General features: G+C 38.7%; 1 protein-coding gene across 2 annotated transcripts in view; it reads left to right on the top strand.

The window, feature by feature from the left end:
• The window catches only part of PTPRR (protein tyrosine phosphatase receptor type R), a 234,507-nt gene that overhangs the window by 16,993 nt on the left and 204,098 nt on the right, over positions 1 to 13,416 (top strand). For both annotated transcript variants that reach the window (XM_072741944.1, XM_072741945.1), the window contains exon 2: positions 7,669 to 7,964. In XM_072741944.1, coding sequence (XP_072598045.1) covers positions 7,669 to 7,964 — 296 coding nt within the window. The remainder of the gene's footprint in view (positions 1 to 7,668; positions 7,965 to 13,416) is intronic.

Genomic DNA, 13,416 nt, shown 5'->3' with positions numbered 1-13,416 from the left:
GTCTTGCTAGAGTTTTATCAATTTTACTGTTCTCAGAGAATCAGCTTTTGTTTTGTTGATTTTTCTTAATTGTTTTCCTATTTTCAATGTAATTATTTCTGCTTTAAATTTTTAAGTTTCATTCTACATGTTTAGCATTTATTTTGCTTTTTTTTTTTTTTACTTTCTTAAAGTGGAAACTTAAATTATTGATTCGAGACCTTTCTTCTTTTTCTATTAAACTATTAAAGACATTTAATGCTATAAATTTTCCATTAAATAGTGCTGCTTCAACTGCATCCTATGTTATATTTTCATTTTATTTCAGTTAAAAACATGTTCTAATTTAGTAATTATTTTTTGGCCCAAGGATATTTAGAAGTATGCTGTTTAATTTCCAAGTGCGTGGAGTTATTCTTGTTTTTTCTCTTATTGATTCTTAGTTTAATTCTATTATGGTCAGAGAATATATTTTGTATAATTTCAGTTTTTTAAATGTCTAAGTTTGTTTTATGACCCGGGAGATGGTCTATTTTGGTGAATGTCCCAAGTGCACTGGAAAAGAATGTGTATTCCGAGTTCTTGGTTGGAACATTCTATAAATACTGTTAAATCCAGTTAGTTGATGATGTTGTTCTTTCCTTTATAACATTACCCTTGCTGATTTTCTGTCTACTAGTTCTATTATTGAGAAAGGAATGTTAGAATCTCCAACTATAATTATGGATTTGCTCATTTCTTTCATTTTGGTTAGTTTTTGCTTCATGTGTTTTTATGCTTTTAAGGGGGAGGATATATACACTTTTAGGACTATTATATATTCTTATATATATCATATCAGTATGTACATTTCATTATTATGTGATGTATCTCTTTATCCTTGGTAATTTTCTTTGCTCTGAAGTCTATGTTGTCCGAGAGTGGCTTTCTTTTGACAAGTATTTACATGACGTATTTTTTCCACCCTTTCACATTAAACCTATCTGTAATCTTTATAGTTGAAGTATGCTTCTTGTACTTCTACAACTGCATCTGAGTCCAGGGTCAAGAGGTGGGAGAACGAGAAAAGAAAAAGCTGTGACAGTTGGTTCCAGTCCATAGAATGGTAGTTTCCTTGAAAGAAAGTGCCTGTCTTGCAGAGTTTTGAGTCCTGTTAAGTTCTCATTAACGCCCAAGGCCACTGCTGCTGTGACTTTGCTTGGGCTGGAGCCTGGAGAAAGGAGAAAAGAGAGAGAGGAGCAATGGGGAAAGATTTCTGTAGTCTCTTTTAGCATTATGAGTTCTCTTTTTCAGAACTAGTATTTTATAGTGTTTTTCCCGAAGCTGTCTTTGTCTGTACCTGGCATCCACTAGGGTTGGCTAGAGAATACTGGGGGGGGGGGAAGGCAGGGGGAAAGATGGTAAACTCCCCTGCTGATGCTGTGGAACTTTGAATTTTATTCGTTATCTCCAGTAACCCTGCTACAATTTATTTTCCAGATTCCTCAAATAGCGGTTTCATGCATTCTGTACTAGGTTTTACGCAGTGTAAGCGACAAGGTTGGGCATATTTGCCCCATCTTATCCAGACTCAGAATCTTCCATAGACTTTTAAATCCTTTCAAATTATTTTATTTTTGTTCAAGGACTCAACAGGGGGAGATGGTTAGCTTAGTGTTTCTAGAAGGCTATCCCCAAGCCTTTTCCATGTTAAATCTGGTCCTCTGAATATCCAGGCTCAGTTGTCCATTGATGAATTTTAAGTTAGTAAATCCTATGCAAATGTTTAGGGTTGTCTTGTTTGAACTCACAGACTTAGTGACACTGGACACTGCCTCTCAGAGACTCCTTTTTATTGCACTCTTTCCATGCCTTCCGTACTTGCGCAGTCTCCAAATGCTCCTTAAATATGGTCTTCCCTGGTCTAAGTTGCTAACTTCTTGTTCTTCTCCACCCACAGCTCTTCTTAGGCAATCTCATCACTTAGTTCTCCATTAGTTTGCTTATGGTTTTAAGCACCTATCTCTAGTCCAGAGCTTCCTCTAGAGTTCACATACATAGAATTGCTCTCTTGACATTTCTGTTTCTATATATTGTAGGCACACACATTACTCTATCTCAGTAAAGGCACCCCCATATAGTCAATCACCCAGTAGAAACAAAATTACCCTTGAAACCCCACTGTTGGTTCCCTCCTAGAACATTAACTCAATCATTGAATTAATACTTCTCCTCCTTCTTCTGTCAGTTCCAGTCTCTCTCTCTCTCTCTCTCTCTCTCTCTCTCCTTTTTTTTCCAGTGCAAAAAAAAGTGCTTTTACAGGACCCTTGGGCAGAAAGAGCTACACTGTGATTGTGAGGAGTGATTGATTATAAACTTTTAAGGTGAAGGGAGGAGATAAAGGAAGTCTCTAAAGGGATTTTCATGTGTTCAAGAAGACTTACAGGATCCTGGAGGTCTGGCTATTGTCAGGCTAAGCTTCCTTTTTTGCCTCTAGCAAAGTATTAACCTTAAGGCAGCCAGGAGTTCCTTGAGGGATGTCACACCCTGCACGTCTCAGATAATTATCAGGAGTCTGCTAATTTTATCTACATTTCTTTTGCCTTTGTTCTCATTATACCACAGCCTCTGAACAATTTTGACCCTTAAATCTTTTAAGTTTGTTGAGGGTGGAAGGTCTTATTTTCTGTAACTCCTTCCTGCTGAATAGGGATGCAGACATGTCCATGCCTATGGGTCAACATTGGTCAGTTGGAGAATTTATATATAGGAGTCACAAAAGGCAGAGGCACCTGAATCCAAGATAGACAGCATATATGAATCTCCTTGAGTAGAAAGGATCATCTGTCAACTAGATTCGCCTCTGCTCCATCCCTCTACTGCCTCCTGGTGTTGGGTTACTCTCCCGTTACCTAAAATATTTTACCTGGTACCTTTGCACTTACTCTTGCTTCCTTCCAATCTATTTTCTTGTATAGCTGGGGCATCTTTCAGAAATACATGTTTTATCTTGTCATTTCCCTCCTTAAATTTTGTAAAATGTCTGATTTCTCTAATGTTTCATTTCTTAGGTAAAAGTATTTAACAGTTTAGTCTCTGTCAACCTCTCTGCATTAGTTTCCTGTTGCTGCATAACAAATTTTTTATTTTTTTGCTGCATAACAAATTACCCCAAAATTTAGTTGATTAAAACGATATACATTTACTCTTTCTCAATTTCTGTGAGTCAGAAACTGGGCATGGCTCAGCTGGGACTTCTGCTTCAAGGTCTCTCATAAGGCTTCAATTAGAGTGTTGGCCTGGGCTGGGCTCTTGGAAGAAGGCTCATCTGAGGAGGAATTTGCTTCCAGACTCATTTACATGATTGTTGACAGGATTCGGGTTGTTCTGAGGGCCTCAGTTCTTTCCTGGCTTTTGGCTAGCAGCCTCATCCTTCACATGGACTTCTCCAGCATGGCAACTTGCTTCATCAAAGTCACCAGAAAAGCAACACAGAAGTCACATCTTTTTTACCTAATCAAGGAAGTAACATCCTATCACGTTTGCAATTATCAGTTGGTTAAAAGTACGTCACAAGTGAGATCCAGCTCACTCTCCGTGGGAGGGTGTTATACAAGGATGTGAATGCCAGTAGGTGTGGATCACCTTTTCAGATGGCACTCACCTTCTTTTTCACTTCTCTCTTAATTTCTCTGTACTGCTTTCTGAAGTGTTACCTAAACTTTTCCAATTTACTAAATCTCTGTTCAATGGTATCTAGGCTACTGTATAAGCCATATCTTGAGTTTCACCAATTACTCTATTTTTTGCTTCTATGATTTCCACCTGGATTGAAACATGCCTATTCCTGGATAAAGAAGATGTGGTCTATATACACAATGGAATACTACTCAGCCAGCAGAAAGGATGAATACCCACCATTTACATTGACATGGATGGAACTGGAGAGTATTATGCTGAGTGAAAATAAGTCAGTCAGAGAAAGACAATTATCATATGGTTTCACTCATATGTGGATTATAAGAAATATTGAAAGGGACTATAAGGGAAAGGAGGGGAACTGAGTGGGAAAAATTAGAGAGGGAGACAAACCATGAGAGACTCCTAACTCAGGGAAACAAAGGGTTGCGGAAGGGGAAAAGGGTGGGAGGATGGGGTACTGGTGATGGACATTAAGGAGGGAATGTGATGTGATTAGCATGGGTGTTATATATTGGCAAGTTAAATTTAAATTAAAAAATAAAAACAACAACAAAATACCTATTCCTTTTTCCTTATATGCCTTATTCCTATTTTCTTCTTTCATCTCTTTGGGTATTTTAAATCAACTTATTTTAAAGCCTCCTTTATTTACTCTCTCTTAGGTGAGAATCTTCCCACTTACTCCATCTTGACTGTCTCTCATGGCAGTAGTCTCAGTGTGCTTTGTGATTTAAAAATCTATGAGTGTGTCTTCAGTGGGACTTATCTTCCATAGCAACACATGGAAGTTGCATTTATATACTTGTTTCTAGAGACATCAGTATGAGAGCGATTTTTCAATTGCCTCTGTCTAAAACCCTAAAATACTACAGGTTCTAAAACATTTTCTTTCTTAAGTTTTCCTGTCTTTCTATGTTTTTCTCCTGTTCTATTGCCATCCCTCTCATTTGCCTTTGCTTGCTCCTTCAGTTCCCTGACTCAAAATGTTTGAATTCTACAGTGCCCTGTCCTGTATAGTCAGGACTTCCTCATCATCAGCATCCAGTCACTTGGCTTTAAATTTTATCTGTATTGGATGATTCACAAATCAATCTTTCTCTCTCCAACTATGTGCTACACACTTAGCTATTAAATTTCCAATTCAGAAGTCTGATATTTAATAGGCATCTCAATCTTAACATTACTGAATCGTTTACTTGAGTATATTCATAATGCTGAAGTGAGGGAGGCCATAGAGAGGTGGCATTTGAAGACAGAGAAGACAAAACGAATTCCAGATACTAGCTAAGTGGTCCTCAGCTTCAGTTTGATTGTGAATATAATTCAGCAATAAATCCAGATTCCTAGGCTACATCTCCAGGGACTCTGCTATGGTAGTTCTAGGCTGGGATCTAGGAATCTGCATCTTAATATCCAGGTGATTCTGATGCAGGGATCTAAGCCCAACACTTTGAAAAACTTTTTTCCTGCCTAATGGTTATGGTGGGATTCCTAATATTATGCTGCCAGCGAGGTTCCCGTTACTTAAGGACAGGGCAGGAATAAGACTTTTCCCGTACACAAGTGGATAAGATTGGGAAATTTTAACTGTATTAAAATTGCACTTAAAAAATTAGATTTTTTTTTTACCTTTCCTTGTAGGCCAATTTTAGCACAAGAGACTTTTGTCAGTTGGACTCACCTATCTTATTTAAATAAAGTGGCCCTGGGGTGCCTGGGTGACTCCGTCAGTTAAGCATCTGCCTTTGGCTCAGGTCATGATCTCCGTGTCCTGGGATTGAGCCCTGCATCGGGCTCCCTGCTCAGCAGAGAGTCGGCTTCTCCTGACTCTCCCCCCTTGCTCATGCTCGCTCTCTTTCAAATAAATAAATAAAATACTTAAAAAAAAAAAAAAAGTGGCTCTAACAAGGTTTGCTGTGATTGATAGCAGAGAAAAAGAAAGAGTGGAGATGATTATGTATGGTTCCCAGTTCTTTATTCATCTCTCTGCATACATCTGCATTCTCTGATTTAAACCCTGAGCACTTTCATCTTTCTTATTGAAATTACCCATTCCCCACACTATTTTATCTTTTACTCTCTAAATCTTGCTAGGGCCCATCTTTTTTGCATGTTAATCTCTATTAACAAAGCCATTTCAATGGCACTATCTTGGCTGATATAGTTTTTTTGCTGCTGAACATTATAGATTCCTCTTTGGTAGGAAGGCCAATCCCTCAGGTGAGAACCCAAATTCATTCAAGCATACATTATGCCTTTCCCAAAACAACAGACCATGTTTAAATGAGGAGTTTTTAAAAAGCCAACTAAGATAAAGGTAGTACATCCATTCTATTTCTTAACTGCAAGTTGATCATTTCGTTGTTGCTCTTTGCAATATCAGATCCAGTTCTCTAAGAGGAGGGAAGAAAGTGCTCTCTTTTCAGAAATATAGAAACTCTTCCAGGACACTGTAATACTAGTGAGTAAATCCTTTTAGTAAATTCTAATTGAACATATCGTGGCCAGAAAGTCAATAGACACCTAAAACCACTTTAGCACCATTCTCTATTAATAAAACACTACAAAAATAATAACATTGATGTACTCTGTTCTGAATTTCATAACATGATATTTGTTCCTAATGATGGTTTCATTTTGAAATCTGAGGCACTATTATCAGAAAAATTATAGGTATTTGAAGGTTATCACTGTCAAGTCATCATCTTTGGCCAATTGTGGTAGCTTGATTGCTTTTTAAAAAGTTATAGTCTATTTAGCAAACTCAGGATTGAAGATAGGATGATTATTTCTATTACTGTTTCAGAATTCACATGAAATATAATTGTGAATTGAATGATCTGAAAGGCTAAAGTCACTGGTACCCAAAGATAATTCCCAAACTGTCTTTTCCATCATGGAAGAGAGCACTGAAGCTGGCTAAAAAATCACCTTTATATCCCTAAGGGAAAGTTGAAAGCATATTTTAGACAGAATTACTGAAAATGCTAGAAATATATGCTGGTCACAAAAGGCTTGATGGAGGGCAGAAGCTGTAAAAACTAGCAATTCCTCTACTATAAATATTCAATAAGAATTCTAGGCACCCCAGAATTCTAGTAAAAAGAGGTAAGTAATTTTCTAAGGCAGTATTTGTACAGCTCATTGCTACCATCGACCTAAGGGAAAATCTGGGGTGCCCAAGGTTGCTAGGCACTGGGTGGGTGGCATCACTGTGTTGTGATCTGCTTACTCTGCTGACCTTCTTACACAGAAGATCTTAACTTTGCTTTGCTAACTGTTGCTTGACCTAGTGAAATTCTTTGGGCTCCTACGTGCATGTTATCTGTTTTCTCCTGTGGCCGATGACAACTAGGAGAAAGCGCTATTCAAGTCCATGGGTATTTACCTCACTGAAGAAATAAAGGTGAATGTATTTTGTTATCTGGATGGCCATCATACTAAATAAGAAGGAAAGAATGGATATCATTACAGAATTGGAAGTTGCTACCACACAGAGTATCCTCAGATTTCTGCCCTCAGCTAAAAAGATCCTACAAGCATTTAAGAAAAAATTATACTATTGCTAACTATAAGCAAGATAAAATATATATAAAATAAGAATTGTATGAAAGGCTATGGATTAAAGGGAGGAAAGCTTAAATATTTGAAGAATAGATAGGACATCTAGGATTAGAAGCTCAACTGGTTCTTAGAACTGGGAGTGTAGATAAAGGAGGAAATTCTGGACTAAAAGAGGTAAATAGGTGATAAATAGGACATTTGATAAATAGGACTTTTTCAAACTACACCCACTTCTGTCCACCCAAAATCTCTGAGGTGCCTCTGTACAGCCAAGTGTGTTCCATTTGTGGGAAAATGAAGTAGGGGAAAAGGTGGAGACCAGTTAATCTAAATTCATGAGTCTTAAAGCTGACTTGAGGATAGGTAATTCTCCTTATCAGATATTTCTACTCATCTCAGTGAAGAAGGTCTTTGATGTTTGTTTTTGCTTTCTCCTCATTTCAGGGTGCTTTTCAGGAAATAATGATCAATTCTTGGAAATTCATCAGAAGAGCGGGAAGCCAGCATTCATTTATCACCATTCACAAGACATTGAGAAGAGCCTGGATATAGCCCCACAAAAGATATATAAACATAGCTACCATGCCTCTTCTAAAGCTCAAATAAACAAACGCCACCAAATAGTTAATTCAGCATTTCCTAGACCTGCAGATGACCCTTCGCTCAATCTGCTGGCCATGGCTGGTCAGGATCTTGAAGTGGAAAACCTTCCAATCCCTGCAGCAAATGTCATTGTGGTGGTAAGTATTGGGTTATGCTGATGCTGACACTTTCCTCTGTGGTGGCTGCTTGAAAAAAAAAAAAGAACAAACTAATAAGAAACCATGTCTGTGTGCTTGTGTGCACAGCACAGTGCATGGCACATGTAGGTACTTAATAAATCTTTAAATAAAAAATGGCTTTAGGAAGGCCTTGCAGTTATAGTAGATCATATTATGCACTGAGCCTCTGTCTTCTGTGATAATCTGTTCTGAGTGGGGCTTAGTCTCAGTGTATATAAATAAATCATACTTAATTAACTAAGGATCTCTGGTCACAAATGAAGAGAGACCACTGAAAGGACAAGGTGTTATGGAGAAGAGATCATTTTCTGTCACTGGAATAAAAAAGTGGTTTGGGAGTAATTGATAATATTCCTAATATCGCTGATATATTCCTAATATCCTAACCACCAATGCAGTGGTTCCATTGCTTGTATTCTTAGGGTATGTAACCCAGGCCAGAGTTTCTTGATTTATGGAGGTGTCATAGTTTAAGTACAGCCTGAGGTTGATGCCCTGTTTAGACTATAGTCTCTCTTAAGTTTAAAATCACAACAGGAGGATTCACATTAAAACTATAAATCAGTAACCAAATGGTTGTTATTGCATTTCTGTCCCCAAATATAATCAAATATGTTGACTTTTAAGGCCAAGTCATTCAATTAAACCATGTTTGCATTTTGATAACCTCTCTATGAACCAAATGTAATTAGATTTAATAAGGTTTTTTGTTTTGTTTTGTTTTTGCTTTTCCTAATCTTTTTTCTTTTTTTAACCTACTGCCTATAGGACATGTTACTTGGTATTGACAATCAAAGATCTATTCATTGATGTTTTGAACTAGCATACACAGGAGTATTTATTATGATCCAGTTGTCATTTGGGGGATCCAGAAATAGAGACAAATGAAATGGAATCTCTGGCTTTCTTTGGGAAATGTCTGAGAGGAAATGTCAGTAATTCAATAAAAAAATTATAAATTGAGAACATGAGATGAGCTCTTGTTACAAAACTATGTGGGTCACTTGGCCTCCTAAAATACTTGAACAAATTTTGTGCATTTACATGAATAACAGATGTTCTGAAGGTGAAAGCCATGTACTCTGTCTCTTTGGTGAAGATAAATGATGTTAATGAAGTGGCTCTATCTGGATGTGCCTGTGTCCATGTGAGGGCTCGGGGAGATATTCCCCTGGTGACCATCATATTCCCATAGTTATCACCTCTTAAAGTCACCGTGAATTACTGTCCGGGAGGTTTGTTCTATCTTGTAAGGCAATGGACTGTCTAGTTAATTTAATATTACACAGGATAAAAGGCATCAATAAGGAATTCTAGCAAGACATTCCACTTTTAGCTTATTTGTGGTTTGGAAACTCATGAAGAAGCTGTGCTTTTTCCAATGAGTGATGATTGCATGAAGGCAACGGGAGATGTTGCTGTGTTAGCCTTCCCTAACCTCTCTTGATCTAGCCTCTAACCATGCTGTGGCTGTGGTAGCTTGCAACAGTGGCTGGTGTTAATGTTTTCTGTACTCTATTGATGTTACTTATGCCTGTGTGATTTAGTAGGAAAACCAGGGAAATAGGGTTATTTTTAAATAAATCAATAATGTTCCGCTGACTCATACAGCAGACGGTCAACATTCAATCAAGTATCAGCTGGTTTGAAGGTTCATTCTATCCAGGAAAGAGGTTTGGAAATGAAGTATAGGTGGTGAAAGAGAGAGAACTGGTGGCTAAATGACTTTGATAGAGTAATTGATGACTGTGTAGCAAGGTATACATGTGTTTAGGTATATATATATACATATATGTATATATATATATATCAGTCATATATATTTATGATATATATATATATATATATATATATATATATATATATATATATCAAGAGAGACTGTGTCACTTGAGGAATATCCCAGGGGTACCAAAGAATTATTTTATGGCTTAATTTATACCAAGATGAGCAGTATTTATGAGTATTAGTTTCCCAAGTTAGGGAAATTACTAGGATTTTTTTTTTTCAGCCAGAATAAAAATACCGGTGACAACTTCTAAAAAATATATATGTAACTTTTAAGGCTTCCATGGACAGAGGGAGAGAAGACTCCCCCCCCCCCTAATTTTTTTCTCTCCCTCTTGTTTCTGACATCATTAAGACAATGAATTTTAGAATGAGAAATTGAACAGGGACGTGAGAGATGTATGTGTCACTCCTCCTTTCCTGATTCCCAGTTGTCTCCACAAAGCATTTCATTAGAGCATTTGTCCACAAATGAATTTTTTTTCCTTTTTCTTCTTTCTTTTATGACCAGGAAAATCTGTAGTTCGTTTATTCCGAGGAGAGAACAGCATAATTAGAATGTTTATCCCAATGAATGCTAATTACATTTCAGAAGCTCAATTAAGAAGCTGTTATTAGGATTTCTGCACAAATCCAATATGGACAGAATATGAATGTCCTCAAGGTCAGTGCTGTAGTAGGAGTCAAAAAAATGGCTTTAAACAAACGTGTGCTGGAGATTCCATAGTTATAAGTCCCCAACATCGGAGAGGAGAGGTATGGATGAAAGTGGTAGAGTGGAAGCAGCTGCAGGCTTTTCCAGTTCAGCAAGTTCAGCCTAGATTGCTGAGTGAAGAATGTTCTAGCCTGGGAAAAATCTATGAAAACTGGGACTAGGAGGGCTTTGGAATCTAAAACGTGGGGGGAATTATGGCTGACTTCAATGGATGGTCTTCATAGGAAGGAAAATAAAAGGAAGAAAAAGAAGAAGGAGGGGGATAAGAGAAAGAGGAGGAAGAGGAGGATGATGAGAAGAGGGGAGAACATGGATGGGAGGAAGGAAGGAGGAGAAAAGAGAGGATACAGTGGCAGTGGCAGGTCTTAGGGCAGAAGGAAGACTTCTCTAAGCACCTAAGAAGATGATGGGGAATGTCCCGGAGTCCTAGATGGACTCTGTGAGTTTCCTAGATGCCTAAGGCTTCCCGTCTTGCTCACCATTCACCCAGACCAGCAGACAGACATTCTCTGTGTTTTTTGGACACAACTTTCTCTGAAAATATTTTTATCAGGCAGTTGATTTAGAGGACCAGTAAAACCAAATGCTTTGCATGGCTGGGTTTCAGTTACACCCTGAGCTCTGCTCTGCCTCACCTGAGCTTGGCTCTGCTGGTGACCAGTTTATGAGTTTCACCTTGCAGGGAAAGAGACAATTTCTAGATGTGATCTGAAGGGCTTAGAGGGTCCAGCCTTCTCACTGCCTGGACACAGTAAATAAACTTTGTAGCATTTAGTGTGTTATGTGATATGGATGAGTAATTGGTGGACACTTTTTCAAAAGACATATTTCGTTTTTTTTAAAAAAAGAATTTATTTATTTGAGAGAGAGAGAGAGAGTCAGAAGGGGGAAGAGCAGAGGGGGAGAGGGAGAGAGGGAGAGAATCTCCAGCAGACTGCACTGAAGGCTCAATCCCATGACCCTGAGATCACGACCTGAGCGGAAACCAAGAGTTGGACGCTCAATGGACTGAACTACCCAGGTGCCTCAGAAGACGTTGTTTTAATCATAATTTTGTATTTGTATAGGGAATATCCCAAAAGGTGATTTAACCTACATACCTACCAGTGAAATTCTACTATGTCAGGAATTCCAGTTAGGAATATTTTGTGGCTGGTGACAAGAATTCAGTCCAAACTGGAGAAAATCCCGTAGTTCAGGTAACATTTCTGTAGTACGTCTAGCTTTAGGTATGGTTTGATCGAAGACAAATAATAGGCCAGGATCAGTCTCCTCACTCTGCTTTCACTGGGGTGACCTCCTTCTCTGAGTCTCTGTTCTTCGTCTCAACATAGTTTCTTTTTCCTCCTGGAGTTTTATCCTTGCAGGTTCATATTTATTGGAAAAGAATGATCCTTTTAACAGCCGTCAGTAATATCCCGGGCATCTCCATGACTAGTCCAATTTAAGTTAATTACTCACTTCATCCCTGAACAATTTGCAGCCTGGTGGTAAAATTAGACTAATTATCCCAAGCCTAAACTACATGCTCCACCCCTAGAGCATCCCTAAAAACCCACAAGCTGTTTATGGGAGGGGAGGTTACTTGAATAAAAATTGGGACACTATTAACAAGCAAAGATAGAATAGATGTCAGAGAGTAGTTAAATGTGTGTTAAAGCAGAGTATCTGGACTTCAGCTTTTAAGACACAATAGCCCCTTCAAGAAATAATAAGGATATGAGGACCTACAACGTGGCCTCAGTAATGGTGATTCTTGTACTCAGGAATGAGTGACGAAGGCTATACTTTCAACTTTCTGACAGTGGCCCAGGTGGGCAGCAGATTTACTCTGAGAGAGGAGAAAATTCATGCCCCAACACCCAGAACGTTTGCCAGTTAGGACTGTGATTTAGTGCAATCTGTTAGACGCGTGATATTATGTCTCAAATTTGTGAAAACTACTGTTGCCTTTGTCATAGGCAGCTTATATGGGCGGCGGGGGGGTGGGGGACAAGAATGCTGTGTTGAGCTATAGTGGAGGCAGGTGCATGGGCTCATTCCTGAGCTAAGTGACTAGCTCCTGGTGGGCAACTCACAGAAAGTGTGATTCTAATGCCGGCTTTGAGAAAATTAGGACTTATTTTGTGTGAAGGGGTATTGGGGTCAAATACTAAATACCGAGTACAAAACGCTAAATGGATGTAAGACACAAGCCTACTGTAATGTAGAATGTGACTCAGATGTCTTCCAATACAGTCTTGGGACACTTGTCCTAAGTTCCCAGAGGGAATAAATATAAAAGCCTGCAAGAAAAATGTACTATGGTGGTACATTTGTGAAATAATCAAATATGCAATCCTTTTTCTTGATTTTCAGATAAGTGTATACATTTTAGAAGCGTTTCCGTCCTCCTTGAGAAATGGTATTTTGTCTGTAGACCCCACCAACTTTGTCATCTTGGATTTGATCTGTGTATTAGTTGCTTATTGTTGCATAACATGTTGCCTCAATATTTAGCAGCTTAAAATGAGAGATAGTTATGATTTCACATTTTCTGAAGGTCGGGGATCTGGGAGCCCATTAGCTGTATAGTCCTTTTGCCTCAGGGGTTACTGTTGTCAAGCTGTCAGCGGGGCTGTGTCTGCATACTTGACTGAGCTGAAGGCTCCGCTTGCAAGCTCTCCCACGAGACTCCAGTTCCTCACGCATGGACATCTCCACAGGGCTGCTCACAACACGGCTTCCCCAGATCATGTGAAGACAGAGAGAAAGACACCACACTGCCATGCTGACCTAGTCTCCAAATCACACACCCTCGTTTCCACTTTTTCTATTCATTAGGCATGAGTCGCTGGGTCTAACCCATATTCAGGAGGGGACTACAGAGGGCATGAATACTAGGAGGCCAGGAGCACCGGGGACTAG

Source organism: Vulpes vulpes, chromosome 16, assembly GCF_048418805.1.
Source record: "Vulpes vulpes isolate BD-2025 chromosome 16, VulVul3, whole genome shotgun sequence".
NCBI lineage: Eukaryota > Metazoa > Chordata > Mammalia > Carnivora > Canidae > Vulpes > Vulpes vulpes.
Note: the sequence above shows the minus strand (reverse complement) of the source record. Positions and strands in the feature narration are given on the sequence as shown.